General features: G+C 43.3%; 1 protein-coding gene across 3 annotated transcripts; it reads left to right on the top strand.

Annotated features, from left to right (window-relative positions):
- The first annotated feature begins 9,124 nt into the window (after positions 1–9,124).
- Positions 9,125–19,602, top strand: STX16 (syntaxin 16). 3 transcript variants are annotated; one of them, XM_066561421.1, is made up of 9 exons: positions 9,126–9,396; positions 11,761–11,772; positions 12,789–12,896; positions 13,808–13,948; positions 14,474–14,636; positions 15,560–15,651; positions 15,801–15,944; positions 16,451–16,531; positions 17,508–19,602. In XM_066561421.1, exons 1-9 carry the CDS (start codon positions 9,316–9,318, stop codon positions 17,610–17,612), a joined length of 927 nt encoding a protein of 308 aa, XP_066417518.1. In that variant the 5' UTR covers positions 9,126–9,315; the 3' UTR covers positions 17,613–19,602. The 3 variants fall into 3 exon arrangements, with proteins under 3 accessions (XP_066417517.1, XP_066417518.1, XP_066417519.1); XM_066561420.1 differs by lacking the exon at positions 11,761–11,772 and having other exon boundaries at positions 9,125–9,450; XM_066561422.1 differs by lacking the exon at positions 11,761–11,772.
- Positions 19,603–21,412: the final 1,810 nt, after the last annotated feature.

The raw sequence follows: 21,412 nt of genomic DNA, 5'->3' as shown, positions 1-21,412 counted from the left end.
TTTGTGATACAGTTTCATGATCATTAATGGACAGCATCTTTCTATCCCTGGGCCATGGAAACAGGAAGAGACTAACAACTGTGCTGCAGGAGAGGGCAAATTCTCCTTGTCCAGGGGTTTGATCTCTGTAACACAGCTGCCATCATGCTTAAAATGGGAGAAAAGTTATCCAGAAACAGAAACGAGGAAGAGAAAGGTGAAGAAGCAAATGCAGGGAGCACAGAAATGTGTTCACAGGTCCTTGTCACTCTCAGACTGCTCAGGAGAATCAAACCCAACTGTTGCTCTGTTGTTCTTTAGCATCTCTATTGTTTTCAATTCAATAGGAATGAATCCTGGTCCCACAGGGAGGAGAACAGGGTAGATGGTGCAGCTGGGAGACCTTTTGAGCTGGATCTGGAGCCAGACTAACAACTGGCCAAAGTCATCTGTGATAGAACAGTGCCAAGACCAGCTCAGCATTCTTCAGCTCCCCTGAGCTTCGGCAGGGACAAACCTGGCTGGGCTGGGCTGTGCTCAGCCTGGCTACCCCAGCTGTGGCAGGGCCCAAGCCCAGCAAACCCATCAGCCTGGTGGGCACTTGCCAGCCTGACACGTCTGAGTTCGTGAACTGCAGCTGGTGCTGGCCCCGGGTCCCGTTTTCCCTCGACATCCCGAGCAAATCCAGTCAAGCCTCACCACAGAGCCTGGGAGACCGTGGGTAGGAAGGGATCAAATTTTCCAGTTTTGCCTCAAGTGTGTCACCACATCAGCACACAACTGCTTCGCCTCATGCCAGTGTGTTGTGTCACACCTCATATTTCACAGGATAAAACCCAGCCCAGTGATGTGAGTCCCTTCTCTTGCAGGGCTGCTGGTATTTATGGAGATAGCCATTAGCAGGAAGGCAGGGTTTAGGGCATGCAAGGGCTGGTGGTGGCACAGAGCCCTTGCTACTGGTGGGTGGGATTGCTTTACCTCTCCCTGAACTCCAGCCAGGCCACTCAGCACATCTCCAGCCACAAGAAGTTTCCAGCTGTTTTGGTTTGAAGCACCAGAGGAGGGGGAGAAGCGGGGGAGGCTCTATCAGCTCTTCCCAGGGAATGTGGTTCAGTTCCTCGCACCTCATCTTTGGTCAGGAAACTGAGATGGGGATAGGCAAAGCTGCTGAGCCTACTTAGACAGAATACCTCAAGAAAATATGCAGAGCCAAATTATGTCTTGCTAACTTCTCCCAGCCCAACACCTTCCACAGCTCTGCTGCAGGGAAGTGAGGGCAGCACTGGGACTTTTTCCTTGGCCCCTGCTATGGAACAGCTCCTGGGTTCTCACATGCTCTCAGTGGTGGGGAAAGCCACTGCTGAGAGCTGGGACACTGAAGCACCAAGAACAGCAGATTCAGGCAGATCCCAGATTCCATGGTCCTTGTGCCCAGTGTTTCCTGCTGCTGAGTGATTCTGACAGCCTCTTCTGTGGATTTTAAGAGGGACACAGTGGAGAGAAGCCAGGGTGAACATTTCCATGAAAATGAGGTGGCTGTGTCAGAGTAACTGGCACAGACTGGCTCCAGCCCTCCCTTGGGAGCAACAATTCAGCCACGGGTGTCTGCTTTTTTCCTGCAACTCAGCTCAGGGTTTCAAGAACCCTGAGCCCTCTGTGGGCAATGGTGGATGTACTCCAAGCATGGGAAGATGTGGCCACCTCTGAAAAGCACAGCCAACATGCCCTGGACTACCTTTCCCAGCAGGGATACAGCAAGGGCAGCACAGCACAGAGATGGGGGCACACACCCTGCAGAGCACAGAGCCTCCCAGATCAGCCTCCACACAGCAGCAAGGAGCTGTGGGGTCAAAATAACCCTCTGCCCACCCTGCCCACCACTGACATCACCCACATCCTGACATCATTCACATCCTGCTCCTCTCCCATGGCTGGGGAGCTCAGGGCAGGGTCATTGAAGGAGGCATTCACTGGCACTGCAGAGCAGCTAGAGCCACAGACAGCAGCTGAGGGGTCCTGGCCCAAAGCCAGGCATGGGGACATCAGTGGGAGGTGAGCAGAGGAGTCTGGGCTGAGTGAGCCACCCAAGATCAGGGACCCATGACTCCAGATGGATTAAGCAAGGGTAGCTTGGAGAAAAACCAATTGTTGTGTTTCAATCCAGCAGGCAGCAAAGCACCACCCAGCCCTCACTCAATCCCCCATGGTGGGATGGGGAAGATGATTGGAAAAAAGGCAGACTCATGGGTTGAGACAAAGACAGTTTACTAGGACAGAAAAGGAAGGAAAATAATAATGATAAAAGAATACACAAAACAAGTGATGCACAGAGCAATTGCTTACCACTCACTGAGCAATGTCCAGTCAGCCCCCTAGCAGCACTCATCACCCCCAGGCTAACTCTCCCCATATTTTTTGTCCAGCATGCTGCCACATGCTCTGGAATATCCCTTAGGTCTGTGGGATCAGCTGTCCTGTCTGTGTCCCCTCCCAGTTTCTTGTGCCCCCTCCAGCCTCCTTGCTGGCAGGGCAGCATGAGAGGATGAAAAGTCCTTGGCCCCTGCTCAGCAACAACTAAAACATCAACATTATTCTCATCCCAAATCCAAAACACAGCACTGTAGCAGCTACTAGGCAGGAAAAAAATAACCTTCCTCCAGCTGAAACCAGGACACTGTCAAATCAGCATCACAATCCCTTGCATCAGTTTCTTCAAACTAGAGACAATAGGATGTGTTCTCCTGAGGCTCTGGGGAGTGGAAGTTCTCAGATAGCGGAGACACTGTAATTCTTTTATCTGGGCAACAGGAAGAAAAGAGAAAGGAATAAAACCAGTTCATTTCTTGGAGCTGCTGTTCTGATGTTCCTCACAATCTCTCTGTTTTGATTTCAAATGTATGTTCTGCTCTGAGTTTTTGGTCTTTTTCCCCACTGTGATGCTATTTATGGCAGAAAGGGGATTTCATCATCTCCCCATGGCCATTCTCAGCAGCTGCTCTTGCCCCCCTCCCTGCCCTGCTCCCCTTGGTCTAATAAACTTTTTTTGCTTGGTCCAGTTTCCTTCCTTGCACATCATCTCTTACATCACCTCTGTACTTATCTCAGGTTCTATCATTTCCTATTTCCAAGCACCCCTGAGAATAGCAATGAACACCATGAACAGCAGAGTCTTGGCATGACACAGCGGCTGCAGGCAATGGCTCTCAGTGACAGAAAACCAGCCTGGAAATCGAACATTTCTTCACCACAGGACACCCACTTGGTAATAATTGGGCACCAGTTCATTAAGAAATTCTGTATGTACAGTTCCTCACCCTACAGGAAGATCTAGGCCAAAAAAAGTGAAGATTTGTTAAGTAGGACCCCACTCTTACGTGCCCTCTGCTGCTCCAAACTGGCATTGAAATTCCCTCTTTTCAGAATGATTTATGGCTAAATGCTATCATTATAAAGCAGAACCAGACTACTTCTGTGCAAGATAACACTCATTAGGCAGACTTTCTGACTCGATTTTTTTCGCTGTTTCATTGATTATTTTTACATTGTAATGTGCAAAAACCTATTCATGTCTTTATTAGCCTGACTTGTTTCCTACGTTTATGGAAAAGATCTTTCTTTGATAAGAGTTGTTATTGCTGGAATGAATGTCAGACCATGATCTGCTGTAATACATCTCTCTGAATTGCCTTCTCTAATTTTATTAGTTGAAAAAAAAACCTAGCTAATTTAAAGAGATAAAACCTTCTGGAAGTGGAACATTGCCACTAATTAGGATAACAAGAACATAGGTATGAGTTGCTGGGGATACTGCAGCCTAAGCTTCTTTTTCTAACACAAGAGGCATATTTTTCTGGAACAGTCTTTCTTCTCCTACTGAAATTCTGCTGCTTTGAGGGAAATTATTGACATTAATCTCTTTATCCATGATTCCCTTAGGAAAAATGCTGACCAGGATTCAGCAGCTCCAGATTCAGGTTCTGGATTTGCTACAAATACCCTGTACGACCTTGAGCAAGCCACTGCTGTCCTGTGACTTAGTTTTTCCATCTGTAAAATGGCAGTAACGATGAATCCTGTGTTTTATTGCCAGCTCCTGCATTACACATATCTGCAGAGAACTGCTCACTGAATCTCCTCATGCCTTGGCGCCTCATCCCTAAAAGGGGAATAATAATATTTCTCTTGTCTACTTATTTTGACTACATTTTGTTCATGTTTGGATGTACTGGAAGTACTGAGGGAGTCTGCCCCAGGATGCAAACAGCACATTTCTCTTCTCTTACTGCAGGCAGGGAACTGTTTGACCCTTGAGTGTCTGCTGTGTTGTCTGTGGAGGTTTGACCTGTCAGGGAAAGCTGCTCTGTCAGTGACTGAACTGACTGACTTGCACTGAAGGCCGAGGGAGGCACTCACAGAGTGCCCTGTGGTAGATACATTGCAGGGTAACATCCTCACTATGGGCAGCAGCAAACATTTAGGGGACAGAACATCTTGAATTCACACTACGTCTGCACATCAACGTCTAATTACTGCCACACCTCCAGCCCCACAACTTTTACTCAGCTAAAAACCACATCTATGGTGCTAGGAGTCCCACCTGGATCTAAAATTATATACACCTTACAAGGAAGAGTCCACTAACACATTTTATATTTGATAGCTCAATTTAAAACCAGAATATCCTCACATGACTGCTGGAGAGAGAATTAGGGTAAGGAGAGATATAAATGTCTACAATGAGCAACCTTTTATCTTTGCTGCAGAGGTGACCTACACCACAGTGACACAGAAGATTTAATATAGTGCCCAGCTGAGGGAAGGAATTTTGCACAATATTAGATGACAGAGTTGTTCCATTGTTTAAGTACCACAGGCATTATTAGTCTGTCACGAGACTGGGGTACAAACTCACAGACTGTGCCTCTCACATCTGCCTTTGAACAAGGTTGCCTGTGTAATTATGTATGTGAAGTATGTCTGCCTGTAAACACCAAATTCATGCAGCTGAATTTTGATTAAAAAATTCCTCCCAACCCTCCAAGCAGACACATCAGTCTTCACTGCCTACCCAGCTTAAAGTAAGACCTGACTCCACCTGGATTGATTGCATTTCAGTAGCAGGGGAGGAGTACAGACACAGTTGCAGGATCCATTCTACCATTTTTCAGTGTGCAGAAGAGCAGCTGAACTCAAGGCAACACTTGACATTGAGCAAAAAAGGACAGAGCCCCTTTAGAGATGTGAATTTCTTTCTCTTTATTAAACATCCATTATTTAGTGTCTCTGCATGACCAAATTGTTATTCTTTTTCAGATGTTTTTCTGGAATTCCCTAGATTCCACAATCTGCTGTTAAAATACTGGTACATTTAGATCAATATGAAAAGCCAGTTTGTTCAACAGCAGTTTTCCAGGCAGAGTTACAGAATGTCAGCAGTTTGAACCCAGAGAAAAGAACAGCTCTCCTCTGTTTATGTTTCCAATGGGTGCATTTAGATTATAGCTCATCAAAATGAAGATATTATGGGTAACTATGTCTCATTTTCTTGTAAGGAAGCTGGAATACCAAGAGCTGGTTGAGAAACCAAGGGACTGAATTTTAAAAGGAGCACAGCAGTTCTTGCTCCCATCTCCCTGCCCTGCAGCACCATCTACAGAGATGCTGTCAGAATCACACCCACTGCAAGCCTCGGGAAGCTCCAGTTCCCTGCACAAACAGACCTGGCTCAGTGATTAACCTGCTCAGGAAACTGAGAGTTTGACAGCCCTAAAACCTGAAATCCTTCTGCAGCAAGATAAAGGCAAGAACATTATCAATTTTCGCAGGATCAATTCCCATGCAGAGAATGCACCTCCAGCAATGACAGAGGTAACCAAGACACTGCTGGGTTTTTCTCCAGAAACTTTCCTGCAGAAGAACTTCTCTGGCAGAGAAGTGTTCCATCTGCAAAAGGATGGTGGGATTTTTCAGGGCAAAATGCACTTCACGGTCCATTAATCCTGAATTTGGCACAAGCTGATTGCTCAGGCTTCAAAAGAGTGCAATATTTCACCTCCTCCATGCATCTACTCAATTACACAAGATAAAACATGGTGGTGATTGACCTTCATCTGATCACTGGAGCATGAGGTCTGCTTGCCCTTCACATGGCCTGGGCACCCAAACAGTGATACAAGAACAGGACCACAGTGAAGGAGTTTTTAAGCATTTTAAGCACAAGCAAAGGAGTTTGCAGTTTCAAGCTGGAGTTTGAAATATGTCTCTGATTAACTTGCCATTAAAAAAAAAAAAAAGGATGCTTATCTATTCACCTCGAAATAGAATGTTCTTCTGAATATGGAGTGGTTTTTTCCACCAGCAGCCAGATCCAAATGCCACAGTAGTAACTGGAAAGTTCCCCACCAGGCCCTGGCTGTGGGAGGAGGTGGGTGCAGGAATGTGCCAGTGCAGGCAGCATTGCTGTCTCCTGCCTCACTGGGAGCAGCAGCAGGGAACGGGCATCAAAAAAGAGATAAAAGAGCAAAGGAAGACACAGGCTCCAAACCTAGAGCTGTGGGCTTAGGCACAGGCACGCAACAGCCCTGAACATTGCCAGGACACACTGAGGAGATGTATCTAGGGATGTGTGCTGTCTTAGAGGGGAAAATATGACCTGGGTTTTTTATGATCAGATCAAGTCCAACATTCTGATGTGGTTGTTTGACTTTGCCATGCCTGTAGGGAGGACACACCAGGACCCAATTCCTCTGATGGCTCAACATATTCTCTCATTGCCAGGCAGAACAGAACCACCAGCTCTTATCTGCTATGAAAACCTTCCAAAGTCATCAGGTTAGTCCAGCACCGTCCACCTTCAGTAAATAAATCTATGTTGCCTTTTAGGCCAGTTCTCTCTGCCATCATGTCTTGCTAAATTTATCCCAAAGTCTTGTATTTTATTTGGATCAGACTTCAATAATTTTCCCTCTTTTTAAAAGCTGGAAGAATTTTTCCTGTTCTCAGATTGTGTTGTGTTGCTCATGCAGGGATGCTGTTCCACAGCCAGACAGAAAGTGCTCTTGGATGTCTGAGTCAGAAATTAGAATATTCCAGCTGAAAGGTGCCTGTAACGATCATTTAGCCCAAATCATTGTCACATTATGATCTTGATGATTTGTTCCACTTGCATGAGGTAATTTCTGTCTCCATGCATTCATTTCCTCTGTGTACATTTCCACTACATATTATACATTCATTTGTGTCCTGCCTCCCCCCCTTTCAGCACCTCTCCCCCTCCTCTCCTTCCTCCCCTGCTATGTATGCCTGAAGAACATTTTTGCTATTTGTTTTAATTTCCTTTGCTAGATCTACCTTAGCTTTCCTTCTGGCACTTTTCCCTTTATGCCCACACTTCCTAACTTCTAAGTCGTAGTTTTCTTTGATTAATCCTTTTTTCCATTCCTTCCACTCCCTTTGCTTATTCCTAATATCCACTTTGAAGTGGTTATTCACCAAGTCTGGACCCATTCCTTGCAGAGTTTTATCCCTCTGTGTACAAGTCCCAAATACTTTTATAGCCCCTGCATAAATTCCAAGCCTGCCCAACATCCAAAACTTTTTTTAAGTTGGCAAAAATCAGAAAGCAAAATATGTTAATTGCTGCTGTGTACCAACTTCCAGCATATTGGGGTTCCTACTGGGTTCATGTTCTCCATCCTAATGAGATATTCCAAAAGTTTTTTTCTAAAAGATCATGGCGAGACCACTGAAGGCAAGAGAAATTTCTCCTGACCTCCAGCAACAGCAGCAGTGCCAAGAGAAGGCAGGAAGGTCATTAGCTGTTCTCATAGTATAAAAATTGTTACAGAAGATTAAAAATTAGCATGAAGAAATGAAGCACACACATATATTTTAAAGGCTCTGTCAGGCAGCCAAAGTGAAAGCAGATTTCAGCAGACCACGAAGAATGAGCTGCGTGCGTTAGGCCTTGCGTGGCTGGAGCTTATTTCCTTGCTAAATTCCAAGTTTCAGGTCTCTCCTGCTGAGGCAGAAGGGCTGCTCAAGAAAACTCCCCAAATATCTTAAATTAGCAGAGGGAATTTCCCCCCATTTTTCACGGTCCAAGTTTGCCCAGGCGGTTCAATAAATGAGATAACATTTCCAGAAAATGTGGTTGTGATTACAGTCCCTGTTCCACCACGGTGTAAATACTGCCTGGTCTGGGAGGGTTTGAGCCAGGGAGTCTCCTGCTGATCCGTGGGCAGCAGCTCCCCTGGCTGTGCTGGGCAGTGGCCATTGCTGTTCCCATGGGGATTTGTCAGCTGTCCCCTGGAATAAAGGCATGGGATGCACTGGAGGGAGCCCAAGCCTTGTGTCACATCTGCCCCACATGGGACTGACAGAGCAGCTGGGAAAAGTCATTTTAGTCACCAGGTTGAAAAGTCTCTTCTGAAAAGTCAAACACCATATTGTTGTTTTAAATTGCTTGTTCGCTTTCAGGGAACATCCTGGATTGTTGGGAATTGGGGGGGGAAAAAAGCTACTTGTCATTGTTTGCAAAACAGAAAATTGACTGGAAGCAAAGGGAATGGCAAGGAAGGGGTGGAAGGAAAAACCCAAATGGGATGTGGGCATGGACGTGGGGATGGATGAAGGGTTGGACTGCGGATGGACCTGGGGATGGATGGGACATGGACATGGGGATGGACGTGAAGATGGACATGGGAATGAGCATGGGGCTGATGTGGGGCTGGACATGGAGATGGACGTGGGGCTGGACAGGGGATGGATGTGGGGATGGACATGGAGATGAACATGGGGCTGGACAGGGGATGGATGTGGGGATGTACTGGAGAAGAATGTGAAGATGGACGTGGGGATGGACATGGACATGGCCATGAACACGGACACGGGGATGGACACGGACACGGACATGGACACGGGGATGGACATGGACTGAGGGATGGACACGGACAGAGGGATGGACACGGACACGGGGATGGACATGGACAGAGGGATGGACACGGGCCCGGGTGCTGCTGCCCCGGCCCCCGGAGCACCGGAACTGTGTTGTCGCGGCCGCGGTCCCGGGCGGAGCGGCGCGGGCGGGCGGCCGGAAGGCGGCGGGCGCTGCACAACGCGGAAGTGCCGGTGCGGGCCGGGGCGATGGCGGCGCCCGGCGGCCGCGGGGGCCCGGGCTGGGGGGTCCCGGTCCCGCCCAGGGCCGTCCCGGCCCCGGCCCTCTGAGCGCTCCCGCTCACGGCCCTCTGACGGGTCTCCGCCCCGACCCTGTGAGGGGCGGCCGCCGCGTCTGCCGCGGGCCCCGGGCCGGGCTCGGGCCCGGTGGGGCGGGGGGCCATGGCCACCCGGCGTCTCACGGACGCGTTCTTGTTGTTGCGGAACAACGCGGTGCAGAGCCGGCAGCTGCTGGCCGAGCAAGTGAGTAGTTTCGGCTCCTCCAGCCCTCTGAATTCACGTAGCATGGCTGCTGCGGTGAGTCTCCTCCCTTCATCCTTCTGTACTCGCCGCGCCCCGGGCTGCCGGGCCGGGCCCTGCCCCTCTTCCCCTTCCTCCGAACCCTCTCCTCAAACCCACCCCTCCCTCCCCGACCTTCCTCCCTCTGCCCGGCCCTCCCCACCCTCCCTGGTGGTTCCTGTTTTCCCGCTCCTTCACGTTAAAGGAATAGAAGAGATCTGTGTGTGCTGCTCGCTCCGTGCGTAATAAATCAGTTCCTGTTCTGGCAGCTTCGTGGTGGCATTGGCAGGAGGGGTTTGAGGTCTCCTTACCTCCAAAAAGAAATAAATTCATACAGCAGAACTCTTCTATTCACTTCACTGTGGGCACTGTTAAATACACTGGTGTAGTTTAGTCCCATTGCTTAAATTTCTCCATAAGTTGCTCTGATGTTCATTGCCCTTTTTATTTATCCCTAAATACAAATAGTACTCAATCACATCTGGGACAAAGGGGATTCTAGGTTCTAGTGTAACTCCTCTTTACAGAAACTACCAAAAGTGACTGGTTCAGAGGAGTTTCTGTAACTTTTTCTAGGTTTGGAGCTAGTCAGGCTGTGATGGGCTGCTTGGCAGCTCAGCTCTGCTCAAGTTTTCACATTTTATGTTTAAACTCATCATTTATTTGTCATAGCTACCAGTAAATATCTGCTGGCAGTCTCATCACTTTGAATAGCTGTACATAATGATTTTTGTTGGGAAAAGCAGTGCTTCCTGTAGCTGGCAATGGTCTTTGTTCATTGCTAATTGTATTACATCTATGTCTAAGAAGCTGTGTATTAAATTGCATTTGCAGAACAGGCAATGTCAACAGTAATTTGGATTTTTCATGTTTACTTTGGCTCTGCATTTAGTCCTCGTCCATTTTTTAATGTCACTTCTGTAGATCCTTGGGTTTTTTTAAATATCACCTAGAAAAAGTGATTATTTTTTCAAAGTTTTATATTTTTAAAATATCACCTACAAAAATATTCCAAAATATTTTGAACTCATTTCTCCTGAGCAATGAAACTGCAATTTACTCAGCAGGCAGTGCAATAACATTGAGCACCTGCATCAAATATTTACTTGCAGTGTTTGTTAACATTAATTGAAGGTTTTTGCGGGGCTGCTCACTCAAGTGCAGTGGAGGCTCTCGGTGACTGGGAACTGTCCATGTGTGCAGGGGGTGAAAGGAGTCATTTCTGGCCCTGTGGGTATTTCAGAGTCCCACAGGTGATCTGTTTCAGCCAGAGGTGTGGAGGTGTCTGTGGGCTGGTTGTCTCTCATGGTTTGGTGCTGCTGCTGTGTTTCCCTGGGGTGCTGTCCCCAGGCAGAGCTGCTGAGTGCCACCAGGCCAGGGGGGGCAAATTCCAGCCCACAGCACTTCAGCTTCCCTGAGTTCATCTCCAGCTTTCCCCTTGAGAAATCCTTTGCTGTGAGAATTCTGTCAAGAATTTCATTCCTAAACTCAGAGAATCAAAGCAGCATCTTTAACAGTGGAGTCCTGTTCCTAAAGCTTGGGCAATCTCCTAAGAGATCATCAGCTGCTGCTGCTTTGCTAAACCACAAGGATTCTGTCCAGTTTTAGGTCTGACTTTGTTAGTCTTGGAGTGAAATATCCTTTTGGTCCCACATCCCCTCCCCAGTGCAAGGACTGGTGAACAGAAGGTGCAGATTCGTGTCCTGGTGTATTTTTTCAGATCCCTGCAGGGTTAATGTTCCCTGAAAGCAGAGCACAGCTCAAGTGTGTACAGAAGTGACTGAACATTTCCTTCTGCATTTTGTCCTTTGCTGTCTTTGATCCTGTGAGAACTGGGGTGCTTGTCAATAAATGTCAATAAATGTACAAAAGCTTCTCTGTGTCCCCTCAATCATAACCAAAGCCAGTGGATGCTGAGTGCTGCAGTCAGACTGCCCTTGCTGTCATTCTTCACTGGATTCTATTGCAGCTTTTCTGCCTGACATTTCAGCATTTAGAAACTTCACTGTGCAATTACTTTGTAAAACAAACCAAGCTCTGCACTTGATCTCTTATGTTCTTGCTGTTTACCAAGGAACTGAAATGTTTTTTAAAAAGTTGATGTATTAAGCAAAATGCTGACTTAAAATGCAATATCATGATGTATTTATTGATTAACCATGTCTTAAAAGCCAGTTTGTTTGTTCTTGGTAAACCATCATGCTTTAAAAATAAATCAGTATTTTCCCAACTGACCATGCCCTATATCTGTCCTATGTCTCTTTTTTCCCTTTTATCTTTTGCTGTCTCTAACTGGATGGGGCTGATGGGATCCACAAATCACTTCAGGAGCTGGATGAGGTATTGTTTTTCACATTTTATTCTGCCATGGTGCATCAAGCCTACATCACTGAGCTAGAATAGTCTTTCTTTATTCTGTTAGTTTATAGAATTTCATTGTATAGGATGAAGTGTCTTTGCACAGTAGAAGGACAGGCTGCATAGAGAAATCAAGCATTTTGTGATGTTATGTTATAAATAGATAAATGTATGAACCAATCTGACTTATTGTGGGCATGTGGGGTAGAGTGACTTTGCACAGTGAAGCCATTAACTATTCTTCATGCTGTGCATAAATTATGCAAACTTTATTGATCAGGAATAAGGTCAGGGATAAAAAAATGGCTTTCAAAAAAGAGTTGCTCAGAAAGGAAGGGGGATTATTTTTTAAAAAGGGATGGGGTAGGGAACCACAAAATTTTCCAGACCTGATAAAGAAAAATTACAAATTTGGGAGAAAATAGAGAAATGTTTGTACGAAAGCCTTCCCAAGTAATTAGTTAATGTAAGAGGTATCATTGATGATCATCTGCAGTACTGCCTTGGCTATTTGTGTTTAGCACAATTTAATTATCACTAAGTAACCATTTGAGATGCATGTCAGTTTGCAAGAGTGTTTGTTCTTCAGAATAACATTGTTTGAGAACAAGCAGTTATAATAAATGCTTTTCCTGAGATTTTCCCAAATGCAGTTTTCAAACTTGCCAAGCCCAATATGAACTGTGCTGCAGCATTGGCTGTGAATTGTTGTCTGATAGAAATGCACCAACATGAGAATTACTTGAATTTTCACTGCAATACTACCTTTCCTCCTGGGAAATTTGCTAAGAATTTATTCTAGGAGTAACTCTAAGCTTTCAGATGCTGCACAAGAGGGAGGGTGTGGGTCACTAGCACAGAGAGCCAAACCAGGAGACGAGATGTTTGACCACATCCCTGAGGTTCATTTCTGTGGGAAGGCATAGCTGCCCTTCTCTGGTGCTCAGGGGTTGGGGTGTAATTAGCACAGCTAATTGGCTGTCTCTTTTCCTGTGCAGCTGGCTGATGACCGCATGGCCCTGGTGTCAGGGATCAGCCTGGACCCCGAGGCCGCCATCGGCGTCACCAAGCGCCTGCCCCCCAAGTGGGTGGATGGGGCAGACGAGGTGGGTGCTGTGCCCTGGCACATCCAGCTGACTTCCCACGGAGGGATTTCTTACACTTGTCATTCACATTCTGTCAGTTTCCTAGCAGAAATAATATTGGAAGAAAGATTCAAATAAGAATTTTAGTTTGAATTTTTGTTTGAAGCTGGTGAGGGGTCCAGTTGAATAGACCCTAAAATGGTGGAGATGAGCAGGTCAGTGATTGAAAACAGGAAATGTTAAGTGTTTTCTAGCAGGAGAATTTTTCTGCCTCTTCAATCTATATGCCTTGCAAGTTTTGGAAATATTTGGACAAATGCAAGGGAATGATTCTGGAAGCATCTAATTAAAAATCTTTTCCAGTATTTGGAATGTGAAGCTATTCTTGACTTTCAGAAAATCCTTTTTTTCTAAATGCACACTCAGAACACATGTTGGCTCATCAGTTTGTGTGGACAGAACCCATTGTGCAGAAAGATGCTTAGTCTCCTTTTACAGCATAATCATCCTTACAGATTTATTTTAATTACTTGGTTGAAAGCATGGCATTTAACTTCTGCTGTTGAGTTGAGGCTATTCAATTTCTAACAGTTAGAGGTGTGACCTGAATTTCCATTTATTTTTTTGGAAGTTGGCTAAATCTTCTAGCTGTGATGCTGTATAATTATAAAAATATTATTTTAACTTAATGAAGCACATTTGAAAGCAGCAGTCTTGTCTAAGATTAATGAGTAGGCTTAAAAGAGTAGCAAACTCAAAGTCTATTAAGAGTATCAGTTTCTTAGTCAGCTTTTTATGTGGCTTTTAATAATATTTGGTTTGCCTTTTATGTTACAGATTTCTCTCAATGATTTTTGTCTAACATTTGTCAGAACCTTTTCCCCTGAAGCATGAATTAATTCCCTTTCTTCCTGTTGGGCTTTCTGTTGTAGATTCAGTATGATATTGCCAGGGTTAAACAGAAAATGAAAGAATTAGCCAGTCTTCATGATAAACATCTAAACAGACCCACACTGGATGACAGCAGTGAAGAGGAACGGGCAATAGAAATCACAACCCAGGAGATCACACAGGTACAGAGTGCTTTGGGTCTTGAACCTCCATTTTGGCACATCTTTAATGCATTAGAATGAGGCAGTGGTTTGCTCTGAGCAAAGGATTTATTTTGTGATCAGTGTTGGAGCGAGCCAGAAGTCCTGGACTCTGCTCTGAACTTCCCAACAAGTCACTTAAACCTCCCTGTTCTTTCCCTTACCTGTTTGATTTTCAACTTGGAACAGGATTGGGAGATTATCAAGTAAATTTACAATTATCTCAGAGAAATGTCTATTCTGATGCTTGCAGTCCAGCTAATTATAATGAAGCAAATGTCTTTGGTCAGAGGGAGTTGTGTTACTCTGCTGCCTTGTTAGCTCAAAGTTGTTTGTTCATTTATGTTCTTTTTCCATATCTTTTTAAACATTGCATGGGGCAAATTAAAAAATTACTTGAAAAAATGTAGAAATCAAAATATTAGCCTTCAATGTGGCATTTTTGCAAAGTGCTGTTTAGAGTGTGTGCTGCTGTATGATTTTGCACTGATGGAATTGTTCTCTCAGTTATTCCACAGGTGTCAGAGAGCAGTGCAGGTGCTGCAGAGCAGGTCACGAACTTGCACGGAGCAAGAAGCACGTGTTCTCAGGAACGTGGTGTCTTCCTTAGCACAGGCCCTGCAGGACCTCTCCACCAACTTTAGGCATGCACAGTCTGACTATCTCAAACGTAAGCATAAGAGGGGAACAGCAATGCATGGGCCCCTTCTGTGGGAAGCACTCACTGAGCTGTGCTTCTCGTCTTGGGTTGGGACACTCTTGCACAGAAGGGTTAAATGATGCACACAGGACTAACTAGAGTTGGGATTGCAGAGTTTGTGGGTCACAGCCCATGTTCAAACTGCTTTGTTCTACTTCTTTTTTTTGTTGCTAAAGAAGAAATGTTACAGTTGAGCATATCAACAAAACCATATTTCATCCATCCACAATTTTAATGCATTTTGCTCCTCAAATTGTGGTTTGCAGAGCTGCATCTGTTACACTGGTGAAGCAGCCACTGGTGTCCAGCCTTAACACCTGCTGCAGATGGCAGGCTGTGATAGATAAAGCTTAAGAGCTAGTCTGTGATAAATTAAAATTCTGCATCCATAAACAGACTGGAAGTGAAATCATTTCTGTTTAGAAGTAAAATTTTGTTCTGTTCTGTTTTAAGCTGAGATAGTTTTTTTAAATCTTGAAAGAAACCCACAAAAACTGTATTTTTAAATTTAACATTGATATTTCTTCCTCCTGTGGTATAAATGGCACAGGTGGAACTGAAGATCACAGTTCAGACAAGGATTGTTCCCAAGAGAATTTGTTACAAAATAGCCTGGAGTGATCCCACTTTAAGGCTCTTAACCTTCCTAATTTTTTTAACTCCATGGGACGTAACAACTTAAAAATCACTGATTTAATCAGTCTTACAAGTCTGGTTGAATTTGTTATGCTTTTGTTAAATAGTAAGCCTGACGGTTTAAATTTAAATATTGTGATTTATGTAAGTTACTACCCAGATATTCTTTTTTTGTGCTTTTCTGTCTGGTGCTTCAGACCTTACCCTGATTATAGTGGGCTTAAATATCTTGCTCAAACATAGTTTGTCTTTTACAGGTATGAAGAATAGAGAAGAAAGGTCCAAACACTTCTTTGACACCTCAGTCCCACTGATGGATGATGGGGAAGATGATACACTTTATGATAGAGTAAGTTAAGATATTATTACACAGATTCAATATTAATTGCATTTTCTCTTCTCATATTGTAAATATCTGAGTTATGAAATCTTTTTATGTTTGTAATTATTTTCATGTCATTAATATTAGTTCAGCATGTAAATCTTCTGTTTCAACAGGGTTTTACAGATGACCAGCTGGCATTGGTGGAGCAAAACACCCTGATGGTGGAAGAGAGGGAGCGAGAAATCCGTCAGATTGTGCAGTCAATCTCTGATCTCAACGAGATATTTAGGGACCTGGGAGCAATGATAGTAGAACAGGTACATGGACAGCACAGTGTTAGTGAGAAATGGGACATTCCATGCAGTGTGAAGGCTTCCAGACTCACTTTTCCTAATTTGCTTCTTCATGCTCAGGTTTCCTCTGCTTGAAATCTGCCACAAGTTGAGTTAATGAAAATAAATGAATAGAATTCAACTCGTAATGTGGGTTAGACTTAAAAACCAAAGAACATAGAAAGCCACAGTTCACTTGGTTATTTCTCCCAGAGATCAGTTTATGTTGAATTTGTCAGCCAAAAGCAGCTGGTCTGGAATTAAGATGATTGTAAGGTTTGTGATGTGAGATGGTGACAGAGCTGCTATTAGGAACTGAGCAAAGAATTTGCTTAATGGAGTCCCAACTAGTTCTGTAAAAGTTCATTGTTTACATAGCTCATGAGCTGTTTGCTGTGAGTGTTGTTAATTACTCTGCTGCTTATGATAACATTTGCTTTATGAAGCTCATGTAGGTTCAATTTGGTGCTTGTTTTCTCCATTTTATTTAGGGAACAGTTCTAGATAGAATTGACTATAATATTGAACAGTCATGTATGAAAACTGAAGAGGGTCTAAAACAACTGCATAAGGTAAGCTGATGGAATACTTAAGCCATTCTGCACATCTAACAAGCTTTTCTAATTACAGCTGTACTGTAAGAGGAGCTTCCCAAGTAACTTCTGTTAATGTCATGCTTGATGCCTCGAGTTGATTTCTTAAAAGACTTTCTGGGCATCCAACCAATGTGCTTTGATATTTATATTGCTGACCTGGTGGGACCTGTCTGCAATTCCTTCTCTCTTTGAAAAGCCAGGCACTTGGGAATAGGGCTGGTTATTGGCTACCTCACTGCAGATTTTAGTTTGAAAACATTATCTCAATCATGTGAGCAGAAAGAATAATTATTAATGTTTTGTCTTACCATCTGACACTTGTTAGATCCAACCTCTTGCTTTAATGTGAAGTTTTGCTATGAACACTTGAAAAGTTTTAAAAACATTGATCTCAGCCGATCAGAGTTTTGTGGTCACTTTGTTTTGGTTTTATTTTGAAGGCTTATTAATTAAAAACAAAATACAAGCTTTGTTTTGTTTAGCTTCTATTAATAGACTTTAATTTGGCTTTTGGAGAATTTCCTCTATGTTGTATCCTATTAATTCCCCTGCAAAAAGGAGGAGAGGGATGAGAAAATATGGTTAGAAGAAAGAAGGAATGAAGCAGAAAACTTGAGAACCAACTCAAAAATAAAGCTTTCAGTTCTAATTGAAATTAAATGAAAATGCACAGCTGACCAGGTACAACAAATGTGCCTGTTAAAAAAGAAATTTTGTTGTGAATTTTAATGTCCTTCAGACATGAAGGAAGGAATCTTATCTCAGCAAACTGAGTCTTTAACACAGTGGATGTGACTTCAGTGTGCATTTACCTTCCCTGGAGCTTCTGGTGCAGATCAGAGTTACTGTGTGGGAATTGCCTGCAATGTACACTTACACTTACACTAAACAAGAGTCTGTAGCTCAGCCTTGCAGAAATCTAATTATTAACTCTTTCCTCTCTGTTTTACAGGCAGAGCAATATCAAAAGAAGAATCGGAAGATGCTCGTTATTTTAATTTTGTTCGTTATAGTAATTGTCCTTATTGTTGTTCTTATTGGTGTAAAGTCACACTAGGTTTCGCTTCATTTTCTCATTTTTGGAGTTTCTGTGAACTTTTTTCCCAATGTGAATGGATGGACCTGCACTCCAGAAAGCTGCCTTTGAATGTACGAGCCCTTGTGGTGCAACATCTGTGCAATGTTTCTGTAGAATTTTTCAAAGTACAAGTTTGGTGGTCTGTGAGGTGTTTGTAAGGATTATATGGAAAATGTCAGGAAATTTGATGCTCCCACACAAAAAAATTCGGTGCTCTATGCACATTTTGAAACACAGTACTTAAGAATAATTAAAAATTGAAGTTTACCAGTGACTACAGTAATTAGTGTGTTACTGTGAACCAAAATGTGTTGTCTTCTATATTCTTATGTCATAATTGTTACAGACTTCAAATTTAAACCATGTTACTGATTCCATGGGACTGGATGTCAAAAATTGATCTTAATGTAAAATTTGTTGAGACACGAAATTGTTTGATTGAATGCCCATTCTTCCAGACTCAAAAACTCCAAAGAACTGGATAGGCAGCTAAAAAGGAAAGCTTTTAGCAATCAGAACATAATCCAACCCCTGTGATCTTAATTTAGATACTGCACCATTACTAAGAATCAGTGGTACTTGATCTTGTAAATAACAAGATGTAATCACTGGCATAATTTAACATGTTTAGTTAATTAAAAAATTTTCTGAGCTTGAGTAATCATGGGAATGATTTTCTTTCATTGGGATGATCATATATTTTTTTCATGCATTATTTTTTTAGTTAAAGTAGAGATATTACATTAAAGCAGGGAAGTTAAGCTGAAAAAATGGAGTAGAAACCCAAAAAGAAAATCTCTCTGGCCTGCTGCAGTGGGTCTTGGATGTTTCAAACTGTAGCTGCTGTACAAATTGTTTATTTTACAATGCATTTGTCCATATGGTTTATGTTTTTTGTATAAGGAGTGGCTTCACTACAGTAGATATTACATCCATTTTCCCTGACAGAAAATTCTCTTTCAGATGTCTTCCTGGGAGAGGACATGTTTGTGGTCCTTTACTGACCATGAGAGGTGTCATGCAAGTGGCATGTTACAAGGCCTTCAGTGGAGAATTTGGGGTTTTCACTGCTTTTTTCAGTGGAGAACTTTGCTGCAGGCCATACAAAAGAAGTTAAGGCACCATATAAGTAATAGAACTCTTAATTTAATTCAGGCCTGAAGTGATGTGCAATTGTAGAGGCCTTGTCTTAATATTTTTAATATTGCTTTTTATATGTTTGGTTGGTTTTTTTTTATTTCCCCCAAGGGACTGTAACTTCCTTCATTTTCTGACTGATACAAGTGCTCCCCACAGACCTGCTGAGCTGCTCTGCTCCAAGCCCCAGAAGTGCAGCTTCACAACACTATGTGACACTGAAGCTGCATCTCTTGCCTGCCCTGAGTTTCTTTACTCTGTGCTAAAGAGGACTTGAGACATGGCTTTAAACTGACCATTTTCAGGGATGGACCTGAAAGCAAAGACTGCAAAAATATGAAAGCCTTGGCTTTTTGTGGGGCTAATGAAAAGCTTTGTACCACTCTTGTTACCTCTAGAGAAAGGGGATGTTGAACCACCAAAGCTGCCAGTTCAAACTCTTCATGGATTTCATGAAGTAAATTGGTGAAAGGAAGAATGAGGCTTGTGTTGGGTGTGCAGCTCCCCTGTTCTGGTGATAGATCTTTCAATGATTGTGAGTAAAACTACTGTCTCCCTCGTGCTGGCTGCATCACTTGGTGTGAAGCAGCAAATGGCTATAATTTAATATACTGTATTTGCAACTTTCTCTCTAACATGAGATCGTGTTATTTATTTCTGTCTTGACCGGTGCTTTTGACATTTTATCATGGCAGATGGTTTCAAAGAAGTAATAAAACACTTCCAACCTAATTGGGCAATTATTCTTTTTTTTATTTAAATTATAAACTGAAACATACTTTTGTGATGTTAACATGTTTCTGTTCTTCATAATAAATGAAAGTGGCAGTGATGTGAAATATCTTTTTTTTAAAAAAGTAACTTTCTGTAGCACAATGTCATTTGCATTGTCAAGAGTTATTTCCCATGAGTTATGCCCACTGTCTACCTATTTTCTACCCAAATTCTGTATGAGGAAATGCATTTTTAATGAAGTTAAACTCGGATATCAAGTGTCCTATGTAACTTGAGCTGGAATTTATTGAAGCTTGATTCTATTGAGGAAGAAAACTCGGGTCAGGCTGGATTCTAAATAATTGCTGGTGTGTGGCTTATCCTGAGTCAGTCTGAAGAACTGTCAGCAGTTCAGCCAAACCTGATGCTGTGCTCTGTGGGAGTATCCCCACCAAGGGGATCTGGCTGTGCCTTTTGGCAGTGAAAGCCCAGAAAAGCCACAGCAGCTGCTGCCTCCTCAGGTGTTCCAGGAGCTGCCTGAGCCTCCTGCCTTCGCTTCTGCCCAGCCCTGGAAATCTCTGTGTGCTGCTGCAGCCAAAGCTGGGACCCTCTCTCAGCCTGGGGCTTCTTCACAGGTGCTGGATTCTTCTCAGCCTGTATGGAAGCTCAGATTCCTTACAAAGGAACAGAACAGCATTGCTAAAGCAACTCCCAAGGATTTGTGTCTCCTCACCTGGTGGGAATGGCCTGTGAAGCTGTTGCTAGTATACAGTTTCTGCATTAAAATGCTTGTGAGGGTGCAAAAAATGAGCTGCAACTTGTTAACTGAAATTAAATACATGCCAAAAGGACAGTATTAAAAGCACTGTAATAGCAAATTTATTTTTCTAGAACTGAAAAGTAATGTGGAAGAATTGGTTTTTCTCTTGCTGATTTTTGGAATGTGCTAAAGATTGGATATCTATCCTTAAAGCTGTGTTCACTGCCTAGATTGCATCGATTTCAGGTTTGCTTTTATGAACCACAACACAAAGGAGTTCTAACTCTTGCTTAAGTGTTTGGAAACTGCTTTTGGTACAGCCTTGCAAAACTTAAGTTCTTGGATAGGTTACAGCGAAACTGATTTTGTTGGAAAAAAATATGCTTAGTATTTAAAAAAACCCAAACCAAACAGCTACCTTAAAACTAATTTAAACAGGGAATTCATTATAATTTTGCATATTAATTACAATGCATCGTGTAAGATTCTATTTTACTGGCTTAATTCCATGAATACTTGTAGAGGATCAATAACTGGAAGACAGGTCCTTGCTGCAGCTTCTGCTGAAGCTCAGACAAATAGAAATGTTTGCAGCTGCTGGTGGTGGGACATTCACAGGGAGTTTCTGGAGATAAAATTGATTTCCTCAGTCCATTCCCTTCACGAGGACCCTCCTCTGCTGCCCTTAACTGCAACAGAAGGATCGTGGGTTAGGTGAGTGTTTCCTACTGTTTTATTTGCTTTTCAGATGCTGTGGATTCGGGGAATGTGCTGGTTTTGGACTCAGAGCAGCGGAAACAGCAGAGTTTGAACTCAATGATTGAGAGCTTACTGCCTGGAGGAATCTTTGGAATGTCTCAATCCTGAAGGAATTGCTGTGTGTCCTCTCACTCCCACGCTGATCTTATGTGTTGGCATACCCGTGGACCCTGAGCAATGTATTTTCTGTGGCTCAGGGAAGAGACTCGTTAAAGTTGGAGCCTGTGTATTGAATTACTCTCCCATCCGTGAGGATGCACGACCGACCTCTGCAACAGATGTTCCTACAACTTTTATTTTCAATAAAGTTTCTGTGATGTCCCTTCAAAGACATTACTCTAGAGAAGTTTTTTTTCTGGAATTCAGCCTGGGTTTGGAGGGGTTTTTTTTTGTTTGTTTGTTTTTCTTT

The sequence above is a fragment of the Molothrus aeneus genome, chromosome 17, assembly GCF_037042795.1.
Source record: "Molothrus aeneus isolate 106 chromosome 17, BPBGC_Maene_1.0, whole genome shotgun sequence".
In the NCBI taxonomy this organism is placed as follows: domain Eukaryota; kingdom Metazoa; phylum Chordata; class Aves; order Passeriformes; family Icteridae; genus Molothrus; species Molothrus aeneus.
The sequence above is the reverse complement of the archived record's forward strand: the minus strand, read 5'-3'. Positions and strand labels throughout refer to the sequence as shown.